At 39.5% G+C, this 20115-nt stretch overlaps 2 protein-coding genes across 2 annotated transcripts; both read left to right on the top strand.

Moving 5' to 3' along the window:
* The first annotated feature begins 616 nt into the window (after positions 1-616).
* slc5a9 (solute carrier family 5 member 9) lies at positions 617-7360 on the top strand. The gene is made up of 13 exons (XM_058388922.1): positions 617-750; positions 836-907; positions 1177-1281; positions 2073-2237; positions 2619-2724; positions 2805-2885; positions 3062-3267; positions 3558-3693; positions 3799-3906; positions 4361-4511; positions 5057-5225; positions 6008-6223; positions 6357-7360. Exons 1-13 carry the CDS (start codon positions 622-624, stop codon positions 6684-6686), a joined length of 1974 nt encoding a protein of 657 aa, XP_058244905.1. The 5' UTR covers positions 617-621; the 3' UTR covers positions 6687-7360.
* Positions 7361-8415: 1055 nt separating this feature from the next.
* On the top strand, positions 8416-19749 carry gclm (glutamate-cysteine ligase, modifier subunit). The gene is made up of 7 exons (XM_058390359.1): positions 8416-8707; positions 9595-9660; positions 11589-11673; positions 11782-11838; positions 12462-12664; positions 17909-18023; positions 18652-19749. The coding sequence occupies exons 1-7, from the start codon at positions 8585-8587 to the stop codon at positions 18819-18821; spliced, it is 819 nt and encodes a 272-aa protein (XP_058246342.1). The 5' UTR covers positions 8416-8584; the 3' UTR covers positions 18822-19749.
* Positions 19750-20115: the final 366 nt, after the last annotated feature.

Below are 20115 nucleotides of genomic sequence, written 5' to 3'. Positions count from 1 at the left end.
ATTTTGTACCTCTAGTCATACCTTTATAACTTGTTTTGGGAACATAATTGTACCTATTGTGTACCTTTAAAGGTACCATTATGTTTTTTGTTCCCCTAGGAACAAAACTGTACCTCTGTGGTACCCTTTTTTCTGACAGTGTATAGGATGTAATAGTTGCTTTTCTTCTGTTAGCAATTTGTTAAAAAAAAAAAAAAAAATTATGAAAATTTGTAGAGTAATGCCATATCACTCTGCAATATTGCACACAATTAATGAGACTGTGTTGTATTTAATACTGTAGTATTTATTGCTCTAGAAAATATATAGCATAATTAGAAGGTTGTTTTTTTTGTGTTACAATCAATAGTGTTATTTGGTCAGATTTGACCTGTGACATTGCATTGACAAAGCGTTTAAAATGATTTCATTAATTAGTCCTGATATCTCCCTGGTATGTGGGCTGGTACGTGTTTTGATACCGTTCTCTGTACTCTACATCCTTGTGTGAGGGTTTTCTCACCTGTGTTTCTGGTTTATATATTACTAATACGCTGAGGTCTCAGGATTTTTTGATTAATCATTCACCGAATCAGCACTAGCCTCAAAGTTCACACTCTTTCACTCTATAGCACTTTTAAAATGACATCCTCACCTGAGCTGGTTACAGGCACAGCCGAGCCAAAACAGAATGAAAAGTTTACGCTGGAGATCCCTGATATTGTGGTTGTGGTGATCTACTTTACATTTGTGCTAGCAGTGGGAATATGGGTACGTCAACAGTTTATAGTCTTTTTACTATGGCATTCTCTTTAATTGATGATGTAGCAGCTAATGAGCTTCATTCATTTTTAAGTCGTCTGTCAGAGCCAACAGGGGAACCGTTGGAGGATACTTCCTAGCAGGCAGATCCATGACATGGTGGCCAGTGAGTTTGTAACAAGTTTGAGTAACTTAAAAGTATACTGTATACTGTATGTGCAGAAGGACGTGCTTTCCTGCTAATATGACATGACCATTTGATAGTAAGATAAAAGTAATAAAAGATATAACTAGAGATTAAACTATTAAACCTTATTGGCAGGTTTTAAAATTGATAATGTGTACATACAAAAAGATATCAGATACAAGCTGGTCACTCAGTTATTGCCCATTTACAATTGGACAAAACATTTTCTTGGTTTTTTATTCTGATAGATTGGAGCTTCTTTGATGTCCAGTAATGTTGGCAGTGGCTTGTTCATTGGATTAGCAGGCACTGGGGCAGCAGGGGGACTCGCTGTTGGGGGATTTGAGTGGAATGTAAGTCCTGAATATTTTCACTTTAGAAAGTAATTGTTTAGCAGCCTGCGAAAAACCTGTTACACAGTGGTATTATCCACGATGTAGAGTTCTGTAAGCTACAGACACTTTCACAGCTGTAAAGTTAAAAATCTGGTTTAATTAAAAGCAAAAAAGGTTTCGTTTAAAGACACCATTCTGACAGTAGTGAAGGACATTGATTACAAACTGAACTTGATTGGACTTATGTCCATTTAAAGCTATTCAATAACTTGAGCAAAGTGTGATATTTAATAATTATGAGGTAATAGTATTAGTCATGGCGGCACGGTGGCTTAGTGGTTAGCTCCTGCTCACTGTGCGTGTGGAGTTTGCATGTTCTCCCCGTGCTTGGTGGGTTTTCTCCGGGTGCTCTGGTTTCCTCCCACAGTCCAAAGACATGCTTCTAGGCTGATTGGAGTCTCTAAATTGCCCGTAGTGTGTGATTGCGTGAGTGAATGAGAGTGTGTGTGCCCTGTGATGGGTTGGCACTCTGTCCAGGGTGTATCCTGCCTTGATGCCTGATGACTCCTGAGATAGGCACAGGCTCCCCGTGACCCGAGTATAGATCGAATAAGCGATACAGACAATGAAATGAAAAAAGTATTAGTCATGTGACCTTTGAGTGCAATCTAGAGAAAGTAAGAGAGTAAATAAAAATAATCTACACGTCCTTTTAGTGAATGTATTTCTGGTTAATATGTTAATTTTTTTTTCTGAAATCATTTTAACACAATAGATGTGTATAGAAAATGCTGTGCTGTTTATGATAGGCAGCATGGGTCCTCGTCGCTTTGGGCTGGATCTTTGTGCCTGTGTACATTTCTTCTGGAGTCGTCACCATGCCCGAATATCTCAGGAAGAGGTTTGGAGGCCAGCGGATTCGGATCTACATGAGTGTCCTGTCTCTCATTCTCTACATCTTCACCAAGATATCAGTAAGAAGCCGAAGCACATGATGATCACTGAACGAAGATGGTTTATATTTACAGCTATTAGCAGATGGATTTATACAATGTGACTTCTTATGTTAGTATAAATAAATCAGGGTCCAAGAGTATTATCAAGCTGTTAGTTCAAGTTAACAAAAAAACAATAGTTTTTTTGCTGTTAAATGCTGATCAGTGTTACATCAGGGGTTTCTAGAGTTTCTACATTCTGCGATTTGATTAAGGAGGCTGCCTTGTATACTATAATAATACCTCTAATATTAATATTAATATTAATACTACTCCCCAGAATATCATCTGAAATTTTGTACTAGATCTATAAGAACCCTGCAGATATGCACCCTGACTTGTTTGCTTTGCTTCTGCTAGACAGACATTTTCTCTGGAGCTCTGTTCATTCAGGTGTCACTGGGATGGGACCTGTACCTCTCCACTGTAGTGCTGCTTGCAGTCACAGCACTTTATACTATTGCTGGTAATAAATACCACATTATCCTCTATCTGAATTCCTTTTCTGCACACGATTGCTGATGGATTGCAGATGTTTTGCTGCAGGTGGATTGACGGCAGTGATTTACACTGACGCACTGCAGACTGTCATCATGGTTGTTGGAGCATTTGTTCTCATGTTCATAGGTAACTATTTTATATTATAATACCACAGGACTGGTGAATTCTCTAATCTAATTGATCATAAGCCTTTTTAACACAGCAGCAGCTGGGTGTAATCGTTGATGTGGTAGTTTTCTTTGAGGACTCTGCAATATCAGTCACTCAGTGGTAAAGTGGTTTCTTTTTTCCTGTACATTCAGCGTTTAATAAAGTGGGATGGTACGAGGGCTTGGTAGAGCTGTACGGGAAAGCTGTACCTGCTCTCACTGTTCCAAACACCACATGTCACCTTCCTCGCCCTGATGCTTTCCACATCTTCCGGGACCCGGTCAGTGGTGATCTGCCATGGCCTGGCCTGCTCTTCGGGCTCACTGTGCTGGCTACATGGGTGTGGTGCACTGACCAGGTAACTCCATGTCAACATCAGTCACTACTGATTCATGGAACTGGGTTTTGGATTAAAAACAGCTGTATTAATACAAACCAGTCTTATTACTGAGCCAGACAATCTATAGTAAATGCATTCCTTCATTTTTTCTGAGATGAATAAGATCATTGTGATGGAAAGGTTGATGGTTTTCACATTTGCTGCCTGAGTAACAGTTTACATAACCAGACACCAACTTGGATCTAAGAGGAATTAACTTACTCTTAATATACCTTTGCTCTCTGCTGCTGCACGTTGGTCATTTGCAGGTAATAGTGCAGAGGTCCCTCTCTGCTAAAAACCTGTCGCATGCTAAAGGAGGCTCGGTGCTGGGTGGCTATCTAAAGATCCTCCCTATGTTCTTCATCGTCATGCCAGGGATGATCAGCAGAGCACTCTACCCAGGCAGGTCAAACCATTTCAAGTGCACTGTGTCAGCTGCCTTCTCTAAGATTACATGAGATTTCTGATATGTTCTAACTCACACGATGGTGCATTTATCCGGAACAGATGAAGTGGGATGTGTGGATCCTGATGAGTGCCTTAAGATATGTGGAGCTGCTGTGGGCTGTTCTAACATAGCCTATCCTAAACTAGTGATGGAGTTAATGCCAGTAGGTACGGCTGCCGTTGCCTTTCACTGGTTTTGAAGATGATCGATCAGTCCATTTGAAATGCTGTATATCTTTCAGTATTAATGTACAAGACAGTACCATTTACACTGGAATGTGTTAAATAGCTGCTGAGTTAAGTAAGTGAGTTAAATTCTTACTTAATCTGTTTAGTAAAATCATATCAATATAAGATTTCAAATGATCATAATTTGCATTTTAGCTTCATTGTAATGAACAATCTGGAAAGTTCCAGTTGTGTATCAACAATTACTGTGTAACTAGTAGCAAGAATGACAGATTAAAGAATGCTGTTATGCCTCATGTGCATATTTATCAGACATTCATCACTGCATGACTTTTAAATAGCAAGCAGATGAATGCAAAGAAGGTGACAAGCAACTTCTAAACTTCTAAACAAGGTGAGCTGCATGACATTCATTCCTTCTTTTACACTGCAGGTATGCGAGGCCTGATGATTGCAGTGATGATGGCTGCTCTCATGTCCTCCCTTACCTCTATATTTAACAGCAGTAGCACTCTCTTCACTATGGACATCTGGCTGCGCATGAGACGGCAGGCATCTGAGAGGGAGCTCATGGTCGTGGGCAGGTAGAAACAATTTCCCTTATGGCAATTCTGCGTCATATACATACACCAAGATGTGAAACACAAGCATGCAGCTTCCTCTATTCAAAAACAACTGTGTGGGATGAGAGGGACCATTCTCAATCACTCTGTAAAGAGAAATAATCATGTTTGGTTGGAGTGTTTTGCATAGGTTTGTATGATTGAGATTTAAATAATTCAATCCTGGTATCCACAGTTCAATTCAATTAGATTCAATTTATTTGTATAGCACTTTTAACAATGGATGTTGTCTCAAAGCAGCTTTACAGATGTGTAGAAACAGAAGAAAAATTACTATTTATCCATAACATTTATCCCTAAATAAATGTAAGTAAGGTATAGTTAGCTCTTAAACTAACTTTTCTCATGCGGTGAATGAAACAGTTTTTAATCTTGACATAAAACATTTCTGTTTTGTTACATTTACTTGTTCATATAACTTACCTCCCCTACGTTATGATACTTTTCCAAGATCCACCTAAAACTCTTGCTTATTATTTGACAGTTTGTACTGATTTGATCTACAGGGTATTTATTTTATTCTTGGTGGTCCTGAGCATCTTATGGATTCCAATTATTCAGTCAGCCAACAGTGGGCAGCTATTCAACTACATTCAGTCCATAACCAGTTACTTGGCCCCTCCGATCACTGCCGTTTTCCTGATGGCCATCTTCTGGAGTCGTGTTAATGAGCAAGTGAGAAACCGTTCAGTGTTAATGAATTGATTAGACTTGTGTTTGGTTCTCATTAAGGTTATTATACTGTGAGGCATTTTAGTTATTGCTCAAAGTTATACTGGTGGTGCCCTACTTTTTTTGCACAAGGCACACTCTTTGAAAAAATATTACATTTAAAACAGCACAGCTTTCTTTGTTTGTCCCTCTAGGATTAAATGTTTTAAGTAAAGCAGTCTTTAATTCACAATTTTTTCCATTTAAAATAGACTTTCTGAAATAAATATGCTGATCTGGAACAGATTAATTTTGTAATCAAATGAAATATGCTGTCTACAGTACAGTACAGGAGTAAGCAGTGTATGCACATTTGTACCTCCTGTCTGTATTTATGAAGGTTTATTCATTTGGCTTTCATTTATTAATTCATCCTAAGCTACGTACAACTGAGACAGCACACAACAGAGAGGTTGAGGGGTTTTTTCTCATGTTTTTGTTTCCAACATTGCAGTGGCATAGCCTGGAACGACACACTCATCTATTTTGGGTAGAAGCCAGACAATTGTATGATGGATGAATTTGTTATTTAATGATTTAAATCATGATCTATCAACTGATCTTGTCATATAAATACAAATGCTGTAAATTGCCTAAATACCTAAATTACCTCCACTGAAAAGGATTTCAATATGCAATAAACCTCCAGGATTCCATCAGCTATCATGAAGGTTAAATATGGTTAAATGCTGCTTTTTCAGGATGAACTATGCTTGCTAACTACAGTTGTCTGTTTAACGATCTAGGGAGCGTTCTGGGGGCTGATGGTGGGTTTGGTGGTCGGTCTTTTACGCATGGTGATGGAGTTTGTCTATGGTACTCCTTCCTGTGGCATTGAGGACATGAGACCCACCATACTAAAAGATGTGCACTACCTCTACTTTGCTCTTATACTGCTCGCACTGACAGTGCTGGTCATTACTGCAGTCAGCCTCTGCACTTCTCCTATTCCAGAGCAACATGTAAAGCATTCACTCTTACACATACACCGTACAATCATTTTATTTATGTACAATAAATGCCATATAATTCACCTTAATATTCACCAGTGACATTTATCAACCTAAATTCATACATACACCTGAATCTCTGCAGCTTATCCGTCTAACCTGGTGGACAAGAAACAGCAAGAAGGAGCGTGTAGATCTGGAGGATCTGTGGGCAACCTCACCCACATCAGCACCTTCGCACCCTGCTTCTAACCTCGAGCTGAACATGGCAAAGCCTACGTGGTGGAGACGAGTGGGAATGTGGCTGTGTGGACTTTCTGAAGCTCCCAAACCAGATCTAAGCAGAGAGGAACAGCTGGCAATGGAGAAAAAGCTGACTAGCATTGAAGAGGAACCTCTCTGGAGAAATGTTTGCAATATCAATGCCATTATTCTACTCACTGCCAATGTATTTCTTTGGGGCTACTTTGCTTAAGAAGAGCACACTTTGTCATATTTCTTCAGGCATGACATTTATCTGAAATGGGTAAAACAGAGTACCAAGTAACTTGAATTTGACAAAACAGTACTGTACATATGAATATAAGCATCCAGTACTTACGAGGACCTTTACAAGTCTATCCATTCATTAATAAATACATTTTAAAAATGCAGACTACACAATTAACAAACAAACAATCAGGTGTTCAAATGTGGATTTATTTCACTTCAATTGTATTTATATAGTAGTTTTTTTGTTTTGTATTCTTAAACAATGGACAATATCCAAAAGCAGTGGTATAGGTTGATTGTTTAGATTGATCCAGATGAAAATGATTGTTTAATGCTCAATACATTATAATGGCCAAATATGATTAGTGGTAAAATTAATGTGTTAAAAAATGTGCCAAAATCCTTGGCTAAAGTCACTTAAACTTTAAACCCACTTTTATTTTCATTTAAAGATTTTCTGTTATAAAACTGCAAACACAGTAATATTTTCTCTATATAAAAATTCATAATTTTTTACATGTTTATTGTCCGGTAAATGTCTAAAAAAATAAATAAATAAATAGTGTTATTTGATTATATAAACTGGTTTAACATACAATGTACAATGTTTATGGCTTAATACATTATGGAGGTGTTTACTAAAGTTGATATGAGTTTGGCTACATTGCTGGAATGTTATTAATGTTTCATTACGCTTATATTACAATTGCATTATTATATGTACATTTTCATGATTCAAGAAGCTTTATTGTCATTTCAACCACATATAGCTGACGCAGTACATAGTGAAATGAAACAACGTTTCTCCAGGACCTGGTGCTACATAAACATACAACAACAAGTGCAAGACAAAAACAACACCACAGAGCTAGGACAGGAGTTTGTCTTAGCCACGTAAAGTGCACAGTGTGCAGCTAGGTGCAAACAGAGCATAGACAAGACAGTGCAAAAGACAATAAATACAAGAAAGACAACACAAAAGAACACAGGACACTTAGCGCCGAAAAGAATATGTGTAATGGAATGTAAGTGAAATAAAATAAGATAAAGTGAAATGATGTAAAAAAAAAAGTATTGTGCCAAAATATTGTGCAAAAATACACAGCAGGGGTTGAGGTAGTGCAAATAGAAATAAACATAAATATAACTATAGCAGCGGATGACAGGTTGAGGTAGTGCAATAAATACTGAACAATATAAATTATGTGTGTGCATGTCCACACAGTCAAGAGAGAGTGTGTGTGTATCTGTGTGTGAGAGACAGAGAGTTGATATACAGTTCAGTCCTGAGTGAGAGTGCGTGTGTGTGTGTGTGTGTGTGTGTGTGTGAGAGAGAGAGAGAGTGTAGAACAGTTCAGTCCTGGGTGTTGAGGAGCCACATTTTCATTTGGGCTATTCACTATATTTACCTTTTGCTAATATACTGATCTAGTTTCACTTTTATTACTGATTATGCCATTTCATGCTGATTATACACAACGTGCCACACCCAACAGTTGTATAAGTCCCTTCCTTCTTAATCTGCCCTGATGCGTTCTTGCTTCAATCCACTCCGGGTTTTTTCAGTTGGGCTCTAAACTGATCCATTCCTAATTTTTGCAGGTCTTTCTTGGGTGATCCACTCCGGGGTTTTGTTTTTCCAGCTGGACTTTTGACTGATCCATTCCTTCTTTTCAGCTGGGTTCTGCCGTGATCCACTCCGGGTTTTCATGTGCACTCTGCAGGCTCACTGACGCTTTCATCCTCACTGAATGAATTCAACGCGAACCATAAACGCAAAGTCATACCAAACACCGGAGCCGGAGAGTGCGGAGCTACAGTGGCATTATTAATAGTCTGGAGACAGTTCTTTTTTAGCATAGTCAGTGTAGGTGGCTGAATATGGAGGTCAGTACCATCGCGAAGTTATTCGTCGAGCACGCTACGACTCTGAAGCTGCACACAGGGAACTTAGTGAACCGCTGTCGGCTCAAGAATAAATGTCCGTCTTCTCCAAGTGAGGAGGTAAAAACTGTTCATTGTGATATTTTAAGGCTTATAAATGTGTTGAATCGACCCCCCTTGGCGATGTGTACACGGTGTGAGGTGATGTGGTGCTTCACGCGCTAACATGGTGAATTATGTAGACGTTGTATAACGCTGTCGCTTGTTTCCTTTGGTGACGTCACTACGCTTGACAGCATCGTCAGGTCTCCTCGATGTGAAGAGCAGCTCTGTGTGAAACCATATATGTACCATGTTGAAGCCAAACCCTGTTGGGTTTATTTATTTATTCAACATCATCAAGCACTGGAACTCATTCTGTGTGTTTACACACTGTGATTTGTGTAAACATCCGATGTGCATTTAACTTTTCTGACTTACTCATTGTTGGAGTTTGAGTATTTCAAGACCTGATGATTTCCTGATGTGTGTAGTTCAGAAAGAAAATCAATGGACAATGAGTTGCAGAAAAGCCGTATTGTTGAGACAGGTCCGAGGAGAATGACCAGACTGGTTCAAGCTGACAGGAAGCCAGCTCAGACTTAGTCACTAACAGCTGTAGTGAGTAGGAGAGCATCTCAAAACACACAACACATCAAACCTCAAAGCACACACTACACACTACAACACCAGAAAACTACATCAGGTCAGTCTGAACAGGAAACTGGACAGATGGAAATGTGCTTCAAGTGCTGCTCGACGGATGGAAATCTGTAGTTTCTGAAATACTCAACTCAACCCAGTTTAACCGTTTATTCTTTTTGTCCTAGTAAGAAAGAGTTTCTAAAACAAAAATTTTATTTTCCTCATACAGCTGGAGGAGGATTCAAGCAGGGTTTAGGTTTGTTGAGTGGTAAACTGAATTTGTGGCTTCATTCCTTCTTTTTATTATACCATTTCATCCTCAGCTTCAAGATTGCATCAGAGGAACACTTAGTGAGTGGCTTGAGACGTTACCGAGAACCAGTGAACTTGTAAGTACACTATACAAACATAGACCATTAACACAGTAGTGAAAAAATAATAAAGGGAGTGTTTGAGCACTTCACAGACTGCTGAGAAGATCTCTGTTCTCTTTGCATGATGCTTAATGTTTAAATCTCAGGCAGCCAAGTGAGTGTCAGTGATGAAGCACGGTATTGACCAGTGTTGGGTAGGTTACTTTGGAAATGTAATAGGTTACAGATTACAAGTTACCCCGTTTAAAATGTAATAAGTAGTGTAAGTTCTCAATTAGTAAAGTAACTGATTACATTTGATTACTTTGATTAAGTTTCTAATGGATAGTTTCTAATGGAGATTTAACTAAATCATTTCCAAACATTTATACCAGGCAGGGTTAACTTTACAGCAGTACTCAACTCTGTTTACTGTTAGAATTGTAAATCTTTCATCACTTGAATTAAGATTATATTAATTTAATTTTAAGCACAGCCACCACAAAACCAGACTTCAGAACAAAAACTGTTTAATACTGTTTTAGGAATCAAATCTTTGCATAGCTATGACAGGACACACTGGCAAGTAACAATGCCTTGGAAAAAAACATAATCTGAAAAGAGTCATCATAATGTATGCTACAGTGCTAAAATAACTAAGTTATATTAGATCTGACATTACCAACACACTTTCAAGGAGGAAAAGTGTGAGCTATATATTTTCTGTCAAAGGGTTCATAAATAGAAGTGTGCCTGGTAAAGGTAGCTAGCAGCAGGGACAATTTTAGGATTTTCATTTAAGGGGGGCTCAGCCCCCAATGAGGGTATAATAGTAAAAACAAATAAATAATTAAATAAATAAAATAAAGGTTTGACTAACAGTGTAGGATGGTAAACTTATTGCAGCATTCCACTGTATTGCATAGATGTGTATAACATTTGAGTACTGAACAAGCCAAATACGAGTCTTCCTGATCACACACACACACTTGTCCTCTGATCCTTGCTCTGTGACGCTGCGGTCTGCGGCTTGAAGAACAAAGTCTGCCAGAGTTTTCATATAAAATTTAAAGGGGACTGAGGAGATCACTTATTTGTGTAAAAGAAAGGCTAGGTGACATACCTGCAGATGCTTCCTCAGGTTCAACATTGAACCCTTTGATGTCGAAAGCATTTTAACAGCCGGCAAACAAATTTGCCCCTTATTGGATTTTAGGATGAAATTATTTTTAAATTTCCAGGACTGAAATGCATTTTTATCACTCGCCATGGTGGTAACTCTCAGACAGTGTACTAGCCTAAAGCTTTCCGAGGCAATGTGGATTAATTGGCAGACACGCCGCAAATTCAAACCAGAGAACCAATCAAAATCATCAGAATAGCACCACTTTAACAAACTCTAATAACAAATTAATATCATTCAACATATCCTATTTTTTAAAAAGAAAATATTCAGATGTAACTCTATTTGTAATCTTTAACATTTTCATAAGTAACTAATTTAGTTACACATTTTTCTAAGTAACTGTAACGAATTACCATTACATTTATTTTGTAATTAAGTTAAGTAACGCCGTTACATGTAACTAGTTACTCCCCAACACTGGTATTGACAATGATGAGCTGAAGTGTATTGAGCGGAGCGTCATGTGAAGATGGAATGTATTTGCTCAGACTCCATCATGCAGGCCTCAGCAGATCTGCCTTAGGGTGTTTGACGAAAAGATTGCAATGGTCTTTACCCACATAATGGCAAGGCTTAATGAAACATTCCTTACTTACAGACACAATGTAATGTTTGCACAAATCTCGAACGGAGTCAAAAATTGTTTTTTTTTTTTTTTAACACAAAAAACTTTTTTAATGATTCATTGAAGTATTTAAGAAAAGTGCATTGAATACATGCATTGTACAGTGTTCTTAGACTGCTGTTGTTTGACCTCACTTTTGTGTGACTTGAGCAGGATTTGCCCAGTGTTCTGGACTGCACAATAGCACAGAATACAGAAGTGATCACACCAGAGGAGAGAGAGGAACTGAGGGTGTCTGGTGAGAACATTTTATCCTTGTTTAATGGAAAATCAAACACTGCTGTTGTAGGTTGTTTGTGCCCTGGTAGTGCATTGTCATCACATGCTGCTTTCTCTTTCTCCACAGTCAAGCTGTTTCTCACCGAGTCTGATTGCTCATCTATAAAAAATGCCGTGGACATGGGTGAATAAAACTACTGTTAATTATTCAGATTTTTTTCTGATGGATCCACAGTTGACAAATAATGTTTAGAAACTAGACATAAGTTAGAATTTTCTAGGCACATGTGAAATTAGGGAAGTAATGTGACACCAGAAAACCCCTAATGACCTTAAATTGTGCTCGCTAACAGTTTTCCTACCAGGGCTAATATGTTTTTCACATTTTACATTTTGGCATTTATTTTCCCTCAAGAACAAGGTTACAACAAAGTGTATTCAAAGCAGTGAGTAGTTATTCAAGATGATGAAAAAACACTCAAACACAAATGTTTGCACACCCTGAAAAGACATTTCATTTGAAGCAAAACAGCATTTAGTGATTTGATTTGACACGAACATACAAATATGACAACTGTTAAATGGGCTGAATTGAACTGAATGGTCTTATATCAGTTACAGTCAATAAAGATTCATGTCTAAATATATCTATTGTATTTTATGTAGTATTAAAGTGAAGTGAGATTTGCCTAATGGAAGGTAGATTTGCAAAAATAAAAGTTTGAACACTGTTATGTGTAGCAGTAGTAGGCTTATCTCCATGCTGCAGCAGTGAACCTGATATGCTGTTTTCTCTGTGTTACACAGCATGCGTGTCGTTAGGTGTGTCTCAGCTGGATTCAGTTATCATCGCTCCTCCTCCACTGCCCGAGGGCGAGACCCTGACTCTGGCTCACCTGCAGCCACTGTGGGCCGAGCTGGAAAAAATCGTTCAGAGCCAAAAAGCTGCTTCCATCGGCACCTCAGACCTGGACAAGACTCAGCTAGAAGAGCTGTACAACTGGGCACAGGTAAGAGACAGGGATATCCATCAATGTGGGGTCATACTGCATAATGCAGGCTCATTTGCAGGAGGTAGGGACATTTGTTAAACTTAGCTACTTGCATACACTAAGATATGCTCATATGGGGAAATGTGACTAAGCAAAAGTTAACCTTCTCTGCTAATGAGCTATACAACTGGGCACAGGTAAGAGACAGAGAGAGGATATGTAGGGGTCTATAACATAATGTCAGTTATATCACCTGAATGTTTTCTTTACATCATTCTTATTATACCTTCAGTGATATAATAATGGATTGGTTAACCCAAATAATTGAATAAAAGTTTAATTGGATATTAACAGACATATATATATATATATTAGACATATATATATTTTATCTCTCCTATCTAATATCATGACCAGCTGTCACTACTACAGTGGTTTGCAGCCCTGGTCCTGAAGTCAGGGTGTCTGTGGGGCCTAAAAATTCGACATTTTCAGACAGATCACAGCTTGAATGAAGCACTAGAGCGATTAGATTTTTTTCATCTATTTACTGATGTTATATATTTATTTGTTTATTTTTATATACTTTATACTGCATAATGCAGGTCACTTGCAGGAGGTAGGGACATTGGGACATAGTGTTACACTTGGCTTAGTTTTAGCTACCTGCTATTAAGCAAGCATACACTGAGATGTGTTCATATGGGGAAATGTGACTCAAACCAAAAGTTAAGCTTCTCTGCTAATGACTCGCTGTGTCAGGGACTGCAACCCGAAGTGGGGTTGATTAATTTACAGACAGTTCGTGAGATAAGCCTAGGAGTTAAAGGTGGTACTAAAGGTGGTGACAACGGTTGTTTCCCCAAAAAGTTTGCGATACTCCTGCTCTGTGCTCCAAATTTTCTTTAAGCCCAGTATGGGATGAAATATATAGTGGATCATTTTTCTCTTGCTATAGGATACAGAAAGGCACCATTCTCACCTTATGTTTTTGTATTTGTTATACTGAAGCATTGCTGAAAACATTTCCAAGCTATATAGCTGCAATTTCTAAGCTATTAAAATGCTGCATCTCTACTGAGGAAGGCTGTACAGACTCAGTAGAATACACTGTCTGCTATACCTGTTTTTCTTTCCACAGGATCCCGCTAATGGGTTTAACTCCATTCCCAGCTCCTAACGAACTCCCTTCTGGACTCCAAGTGAATGTTAACTAAAGGTTAACAGGAAACTAAACCCTGTAGCGTCTGTGTACTCCAGTGTTCATGGAAACCACTGCTTTAATGTCTTAAATTGAACAGAGTAGAGCGAGAGACTACAGCAGTTCTCATGGCACAGCTTGTGGGAAAGTGTTTTAAGGGGTTAATGAATACTTAACCTGGCCTCTCTAACTTTGTCCCCCAAACGTCCGACATGAGCTGTCCCTCTGATGTACTCGTTCCTAATCCTGTCATACCTTGTCACTCCCGAAGAGAACCTCAACATCTTCAGCTCTGCTACCTCCAGCTCTGACTCCTGTCTCTGTCTCAGTGACACTGCCTCTAAACCATACAGCATGGCTGGTCTCACCACTGTCTTGTACACCTTCCCCTTAATTCTCGCTGAAATTTTTCTATCACACAGAACTCCCGACACCTTTCTCCACCTATTCCAACCAGCCTGCACTCGCTTCTTTACCTCTTTCCCACACTCTCCATTACTCCGAACTGTTGACCCCAAGTACTTAAACTCCTGTACCTTCTTCACCTCTTCACCCTGTAATCTTACTGTTCCACTTCCCTCCCTGTCATTCACACACATGTACTCAGTCTTACTACGACTGACTTTCATTCCTCTTCTCTCCAGCGCAAACCTCCACCTCTCCAGGTTTTCCTCCACCTGCTCCCTGCTCCCACTACAGACCACAATGTCATCTGCAAACATCATTGTCCAAGGAGACTCCTGTCTGACCTCCTCTGACAACTGGTCCATCACCATAGCGAACAGGAAGGGGCTCGGAGCCGATCCCTGATGCAGTCCCACCTACACTTTGAACTCCTCTGTCTGCCCTACAGCACACCTCACCACTGTCCTGCTCCTCTCATACATGTCCTGCACCACTCTGACATACTTCTCTGCTACTCCTGACTTCCTCATACAGTACCACAGCTCTTCTCTTGGCACCCTGTCATATGCTTTCTCCAAGTCTACAAACACACAGTGCAACTCTCTCTGACCATCCCTATACTTCTCCATCAACATTCTCAGAGCAAAAACTGCATCTGTTGTGCTCTTTGTGGACATGAAGCCATACTGCTGCTCACAAATTTCCACTACCTTCCTTAACCTAGCTTCCACTACTCTTTCCCATAACTTCATTGTATGGCTCATCAACTTTATCCCCCTATAGTTGCTGCAACTCTGCACATCACCCTTATTCTTAAAGATCGGCACTAATACACTTCTCCATTCCTCAGGCATCTTCTCACTCTCTAAAACCCTGTTAAACAGACTAGTTAAAAATTCCACTGCCACCTCTCCTAGACACTTCCAGACCTCCACTGGGATGTCGTCAGGACCAACTGCCTTTCCACTTTTCATCCTCTTCAAAGCCTTCCTGACTTCATCCTTTCTAATCTTATCTACTTTCTGTTCCACAGAGTTCACCCCTTCTACTCTTTCTTCCCTCTCATTTTCCTCATTCACCAGCTCTTCAAAGTACTCCTTCCATCTCCTCCGTACACTCTCCTCACTTGTGAGCACCTTTCCATCTCTATCCTTAATAACTCTAACTTGCTGCACATCCTTCCCATCTCGATCCCTCTGCCTAGCCAATCTGTACAAGTCCTTCTGTACTTCTCTAGTGTCCAACCTAGTGTACAACTCATCATATGCCTTCTGCTTGGCCTTAGACACCTCCCTCTTCACTCTGTGCTGTAACTCCTTGTATTCCTGTCTATTCTCTTCAGTCCTGTCCATGTCCCACTTCTTGGCTAACCTCTTCCTTTGAATACTATCCTGAACTTCCTCATTCCACCACCAAGTCTCCTTATCTTCTTTCCTCCTTCCAGATGACACACCCAGCACCTTTCTTCCTGTCTCCCTGATCACTTCTGCTGTAGTTTCCCAGTCATCTGGCAGCACTACCTGACCACCCAGAGCCTGCCTCAACTTCTGTCTAAATTCCTCACAACATTCCTCCTTTTTCAGCTTCCACCACTTGGTTTTCTTCTCCATCTCTATCTTTGACCTCTGCTTACAGACCATCAAATTAATCCTACACACCACCATCCTATGCTGTCTGGCTACACTCTCTCCCACTACCACTTTACTGTCACTAATCTCTTTCAGATTGCGTCTTCTACATAGGATGTAGTCTACCTGTGTGCTCCTACCTCCACTCTTTTAAGTCACTCTATGCTCCTCCCTCTTTTGAAAATAAGTGTTAACCACAGCCATGTCCATCCTCTTAGCAAAGTCCACTACCATCTGTCCTTCAAGGTTCCTTTCCTTAACTCCAAACTTGCCCATCACCTCCTCATCACCTGTGTTCCCCTCACCAACATGTCCATTAAAATCTGCTCCTATCACCACTCTCTCACCCGTGGGAATAGTCTCTATCACCATCTAATTCACTCCAGAATCTCTCTTTCTCCTCTAACTCACAACCTACCTGTGGGGCATAACCACTAACAACATTCAACATCACCCCTTCAACCTCTAACTTCAGACTCATCACCCTGTCCGACAGTCTCTTCACCTCCAGAACATTCCTCACAAACTCCTCCTTCAGGACCACACCTATCCCTCTTACTATCTTACTATCCACACCATAATAAAACTTGAATCCTGCTCCTATACTACGAGCCTTGCTACCCTTCCACCTGGTCTCCTGTACACACAGTATATCCACCTTCCTTCTCTCCATCATATAAACCAGCTCTCTACCTTTCCCTGTCATAGTACCAACATTCAGAGTTCCTATTCTCAGTCCTACACTCTTACCTTTCCTCTTCTCTCTCTGTCTACGCACTCTCCTTCCTCCTCTGCTTCTTCGACCAACAGTAGCCCAATTTCCACCAGCGCCCTGTAGGTCAACGGCGCCGATGGCGGTCGTTGTTAACCCGGGCCTCGACCGATCCGGTATGAAATTTAGAGTACTGACAATTCGCATGGTTAAATTTGGCAGTTTTTTACGCCGGATGCCCTTCCTGACACAACCCTCTCTATTTATCTGGGCTTGGGACCGGCACAGAAGTCACTGGACTGTGACCCCATGGCTAGATTAAGAGAGCATGCAAATGCATTGTGTAATTTTAAAGGAAAAAAATCTCCAAGAAACGCTGAATATTTTCAGCCGTAGCGATACCTATAGCTTTCCTGTACACTGTGTGCTTTAAACTTTGTGGCAACTCTTTGGGGATGACCCATTTGGGTGTGATGGTCAGATGTCCACAAATATTCGGATGTATCGTGTATTTCTGATGTGTTTTTTTTGTGCTGTGGTTTGGTGCTATAATGTTATTCCTATGAGAAGTTTGGTCAGGTTTTGCTGCTCGATCCTAAAAACAAAAGAGCTTCTATTATCACTCATCATTTTACAGCTACATTCAGTGTCCTATCGAACACAGTCAAGTCAGGTACAAATGTTGAGTCCATCATGTGAAAATGGCAACCACTAGACTCAGAGATCCCCTGGACTCAGGTAACTGAGGTGGACAGAGTAAAGGACTGAAGCACTGCTCTGTAGATCGAGAAAGATTGGCTGAATTCAATGAATACATTTAGAGATGAATTTCTAAATTTAAAAATTATATCCAGAATTTATGTATTAAAAGTGTCGTTTGTTAAAAGTGCCATCTAAACAAAATTGAATTGAACTGAATTTCCATTAGCACCACTGTTTGAGGGTAGTCGAATGGCCTTGTGGCTAAGTTTCCTCAAGACCAACATGTTAAAGAAAGATTGTTAATGATAAAATTAAAAAAAATATTAACTCTGAATTTTATTTATAAAAAAAGAAAGAAAGAAAGAAAGAAAGAAATCCCTGATGCCACTGGAAAATCACATTAATTATAAAGTTTAATATGGAAGACACTCAGGCTGGACTTTTCCTTTTAAAATTAAAACATGCTGCCTTATCTGAGGAAATGTCCCCTTCTGTCTTGATTATCCTGTCTGCCCATCACAAGGATTTGTTTTCTCCTAGCTGACATTACTGTCATTTTATGTATAATATTAAGTCTAAATTTGTGTATGCATGTGTCCTGTGTTGTGGTTCAGGTGAAACCGAGCAGTAACCAGGTAAATCTAGCCTCCTGCTGTGTGATGCCTCCTGACCTCACTGCATTCGCTAAAGAGTTCGACATCCAGCTGCTGACTCACAATGACTCCAAAGGTAGCGCACATTTTCTGCCTCCCTTTTTTGCTGCTGATAATAGGACGTGGCCTAGATAAGAATGTGTGTTTTACGATTGAAGAAAAATCTTTAATCGTTACACATTTATAAGGCTGTGCTCTATATTACTGTCGTCTTAGAAATGCAAGTGTTAAAATCCCTAACCATGATACTAGTTTATGTGAAGTAAGTAAGTGTAAGTTGCATTGATCTAGATATACAGTAATTCACGATCAAAAATGGTTCACACAGGAGACAGCACTGCTGAAATAAATAGGCGAGAGAAAATGTCTACAGGTAAGGCTAGCTAAGTAAAAATAACAGCCCTCAGTATATTGTTCCCAACAATTATCCACTATGAGTTATTCACCCTGAGGGATTTAGATGCAATAGAATTTTATTTTATTTACAGCTGTAAAGAAGTTTTTTTTTTTCTGAAGTGAAACTAAAAACTGATGCAACCCTCCTGGAGACAACTAAACTTATGTAGCTAACTAGTGTGCATTTTTATGGCCATTATGTAAATCATCAAAAGAGCTCAATAATTCTCGCTTTCACAATTTCATTATGCTTTTACTGTCCTGCATTGTACACAACACTAACCGCTGTTGTTCCTGGCTATGTGTAGAGCTTCTGACTTCAGCAGGCTTTCAGGAGGCCATGCAGGAGAGCTGCAAGGACCTGCAGGTGGAAGACTGGCAGCTAGAGTGGGTCTTGCGCTACACCATCATCGTCAAGAGCCGAGGCATCATCAAAGCCAAGGGATACCTCGTTCATGCACGGAAAAGCGCCAAATAGTACCTCCTGATCCGAGTCGATCGCAGTGCACTTCATTCATTTCTGGAATTTCCAAAATGCATCGATTTTTTTTTTTTTTTTTAGCTTGCTGTTAAGCTCATCAATGAAGTGTTTATATGTGATTCCTATTTCATCATCAGTGACGGCTGAAATTCAGCTTGACCTCAAACATGCTGTGAAATATTTTTCCAAGCGCTTGACTGTTTAGTCCTGAAAATCTGATCAGTCCAACCTTTGTGCAGCCTGCACTATGTTAATGATTTTACACTATGTAGATAGCTAACTAACAGGGTTGATGTACTATGCTTGTATTCATGTGCTTCGTCAGTAATTTCTGGATTTGTATTCAGAAAATAGTGAAAAAGTAACCTTGTATAATACTGGGATTATACTGGGAACAAAACGATGGGGGAGTTGTCTAAATTACAGTCAATGGGCTCATACATAAGTAATCTTACAGAAAAAAAAGCTGTATATGTTTTGGAACGTACATAGTTTTACACTGAGGGAAAATATTTGCTGCAGTTTTCTTGTACATTTGACCTGGTAGCTAAGGGTGGTACAGTTTACTGAGAATGGGTTTTTACATGATGCTTTATAATGATCATTTTATTTAGTTTGTCCTTTTCTAGAATGTCTGTATTAAAACCCTGTTGGTGGTTTGCGTCATTTATGGTGTGTAACCTGAGCCGTAAAACGTGGCCACTTGTTATTTCCTGATTCTGAGACTCAAAAATCAGTCCCGTGGATAAAGTTTTACATATATGAAAACTAGCATATGCTCATTGCTCTAAACCAAGGAAACAATTTCTTATTTATTGTCACAGACACATGAGGGTCTAGTAATTGGCTACTGTACATTATGATTTTAAAATGTTCCCTGTTTCACATTTTTAATTGGGTTCATAAAGATAACATTGAAAACCTTGATTTCAGTGTAATCCTTTCATACTGAAGTAAACGAGCAAACCTAATGTGATTTTATTCAAACGTACAGCAAAGGAAATATCCACTATGATTTCATGTTAATCTTCACACTTAATCTTCAATCAGTTTTCAGAAATGTATAAGATTTATTTTGTAATGGAATTCCGAGTAGACAGTAGACCAAAATGCAGCAGCGCTTTAGTCCTTTACTATGTCGTGCTAATGCTTCATTTAACACCATCGTGCTTGTTATTTTATAGATATAGAGGGTCAAGAAGTCTTTGTTATCGCCACACATACATTACAGCACAGTGGAATTCTTGTCTTCACGTATCCCGGCTAAGGAAGCTGGGGTCAGAGCACAGGG

The sequence above is a fragment of the Hemibagrus wyckioides genome, linkage group LG05 (assembly GCF_019097595.1).
Source record: "Hemibagrus wyckioides isolate EC202008001 linkage group LG05, SWU_Hwy_1.0, whole genome shotgun sequence".
Taxonomy (NCBI): Eukaryota; Metazoa; Chordata; class Actinopteri; order Siluriformes; family Bagridae; genus Hemibagrus; species Hemibagrus wyckioides.
This window is presented reverse-complemented; position numbering and strand designations above follow the sequence as displayed.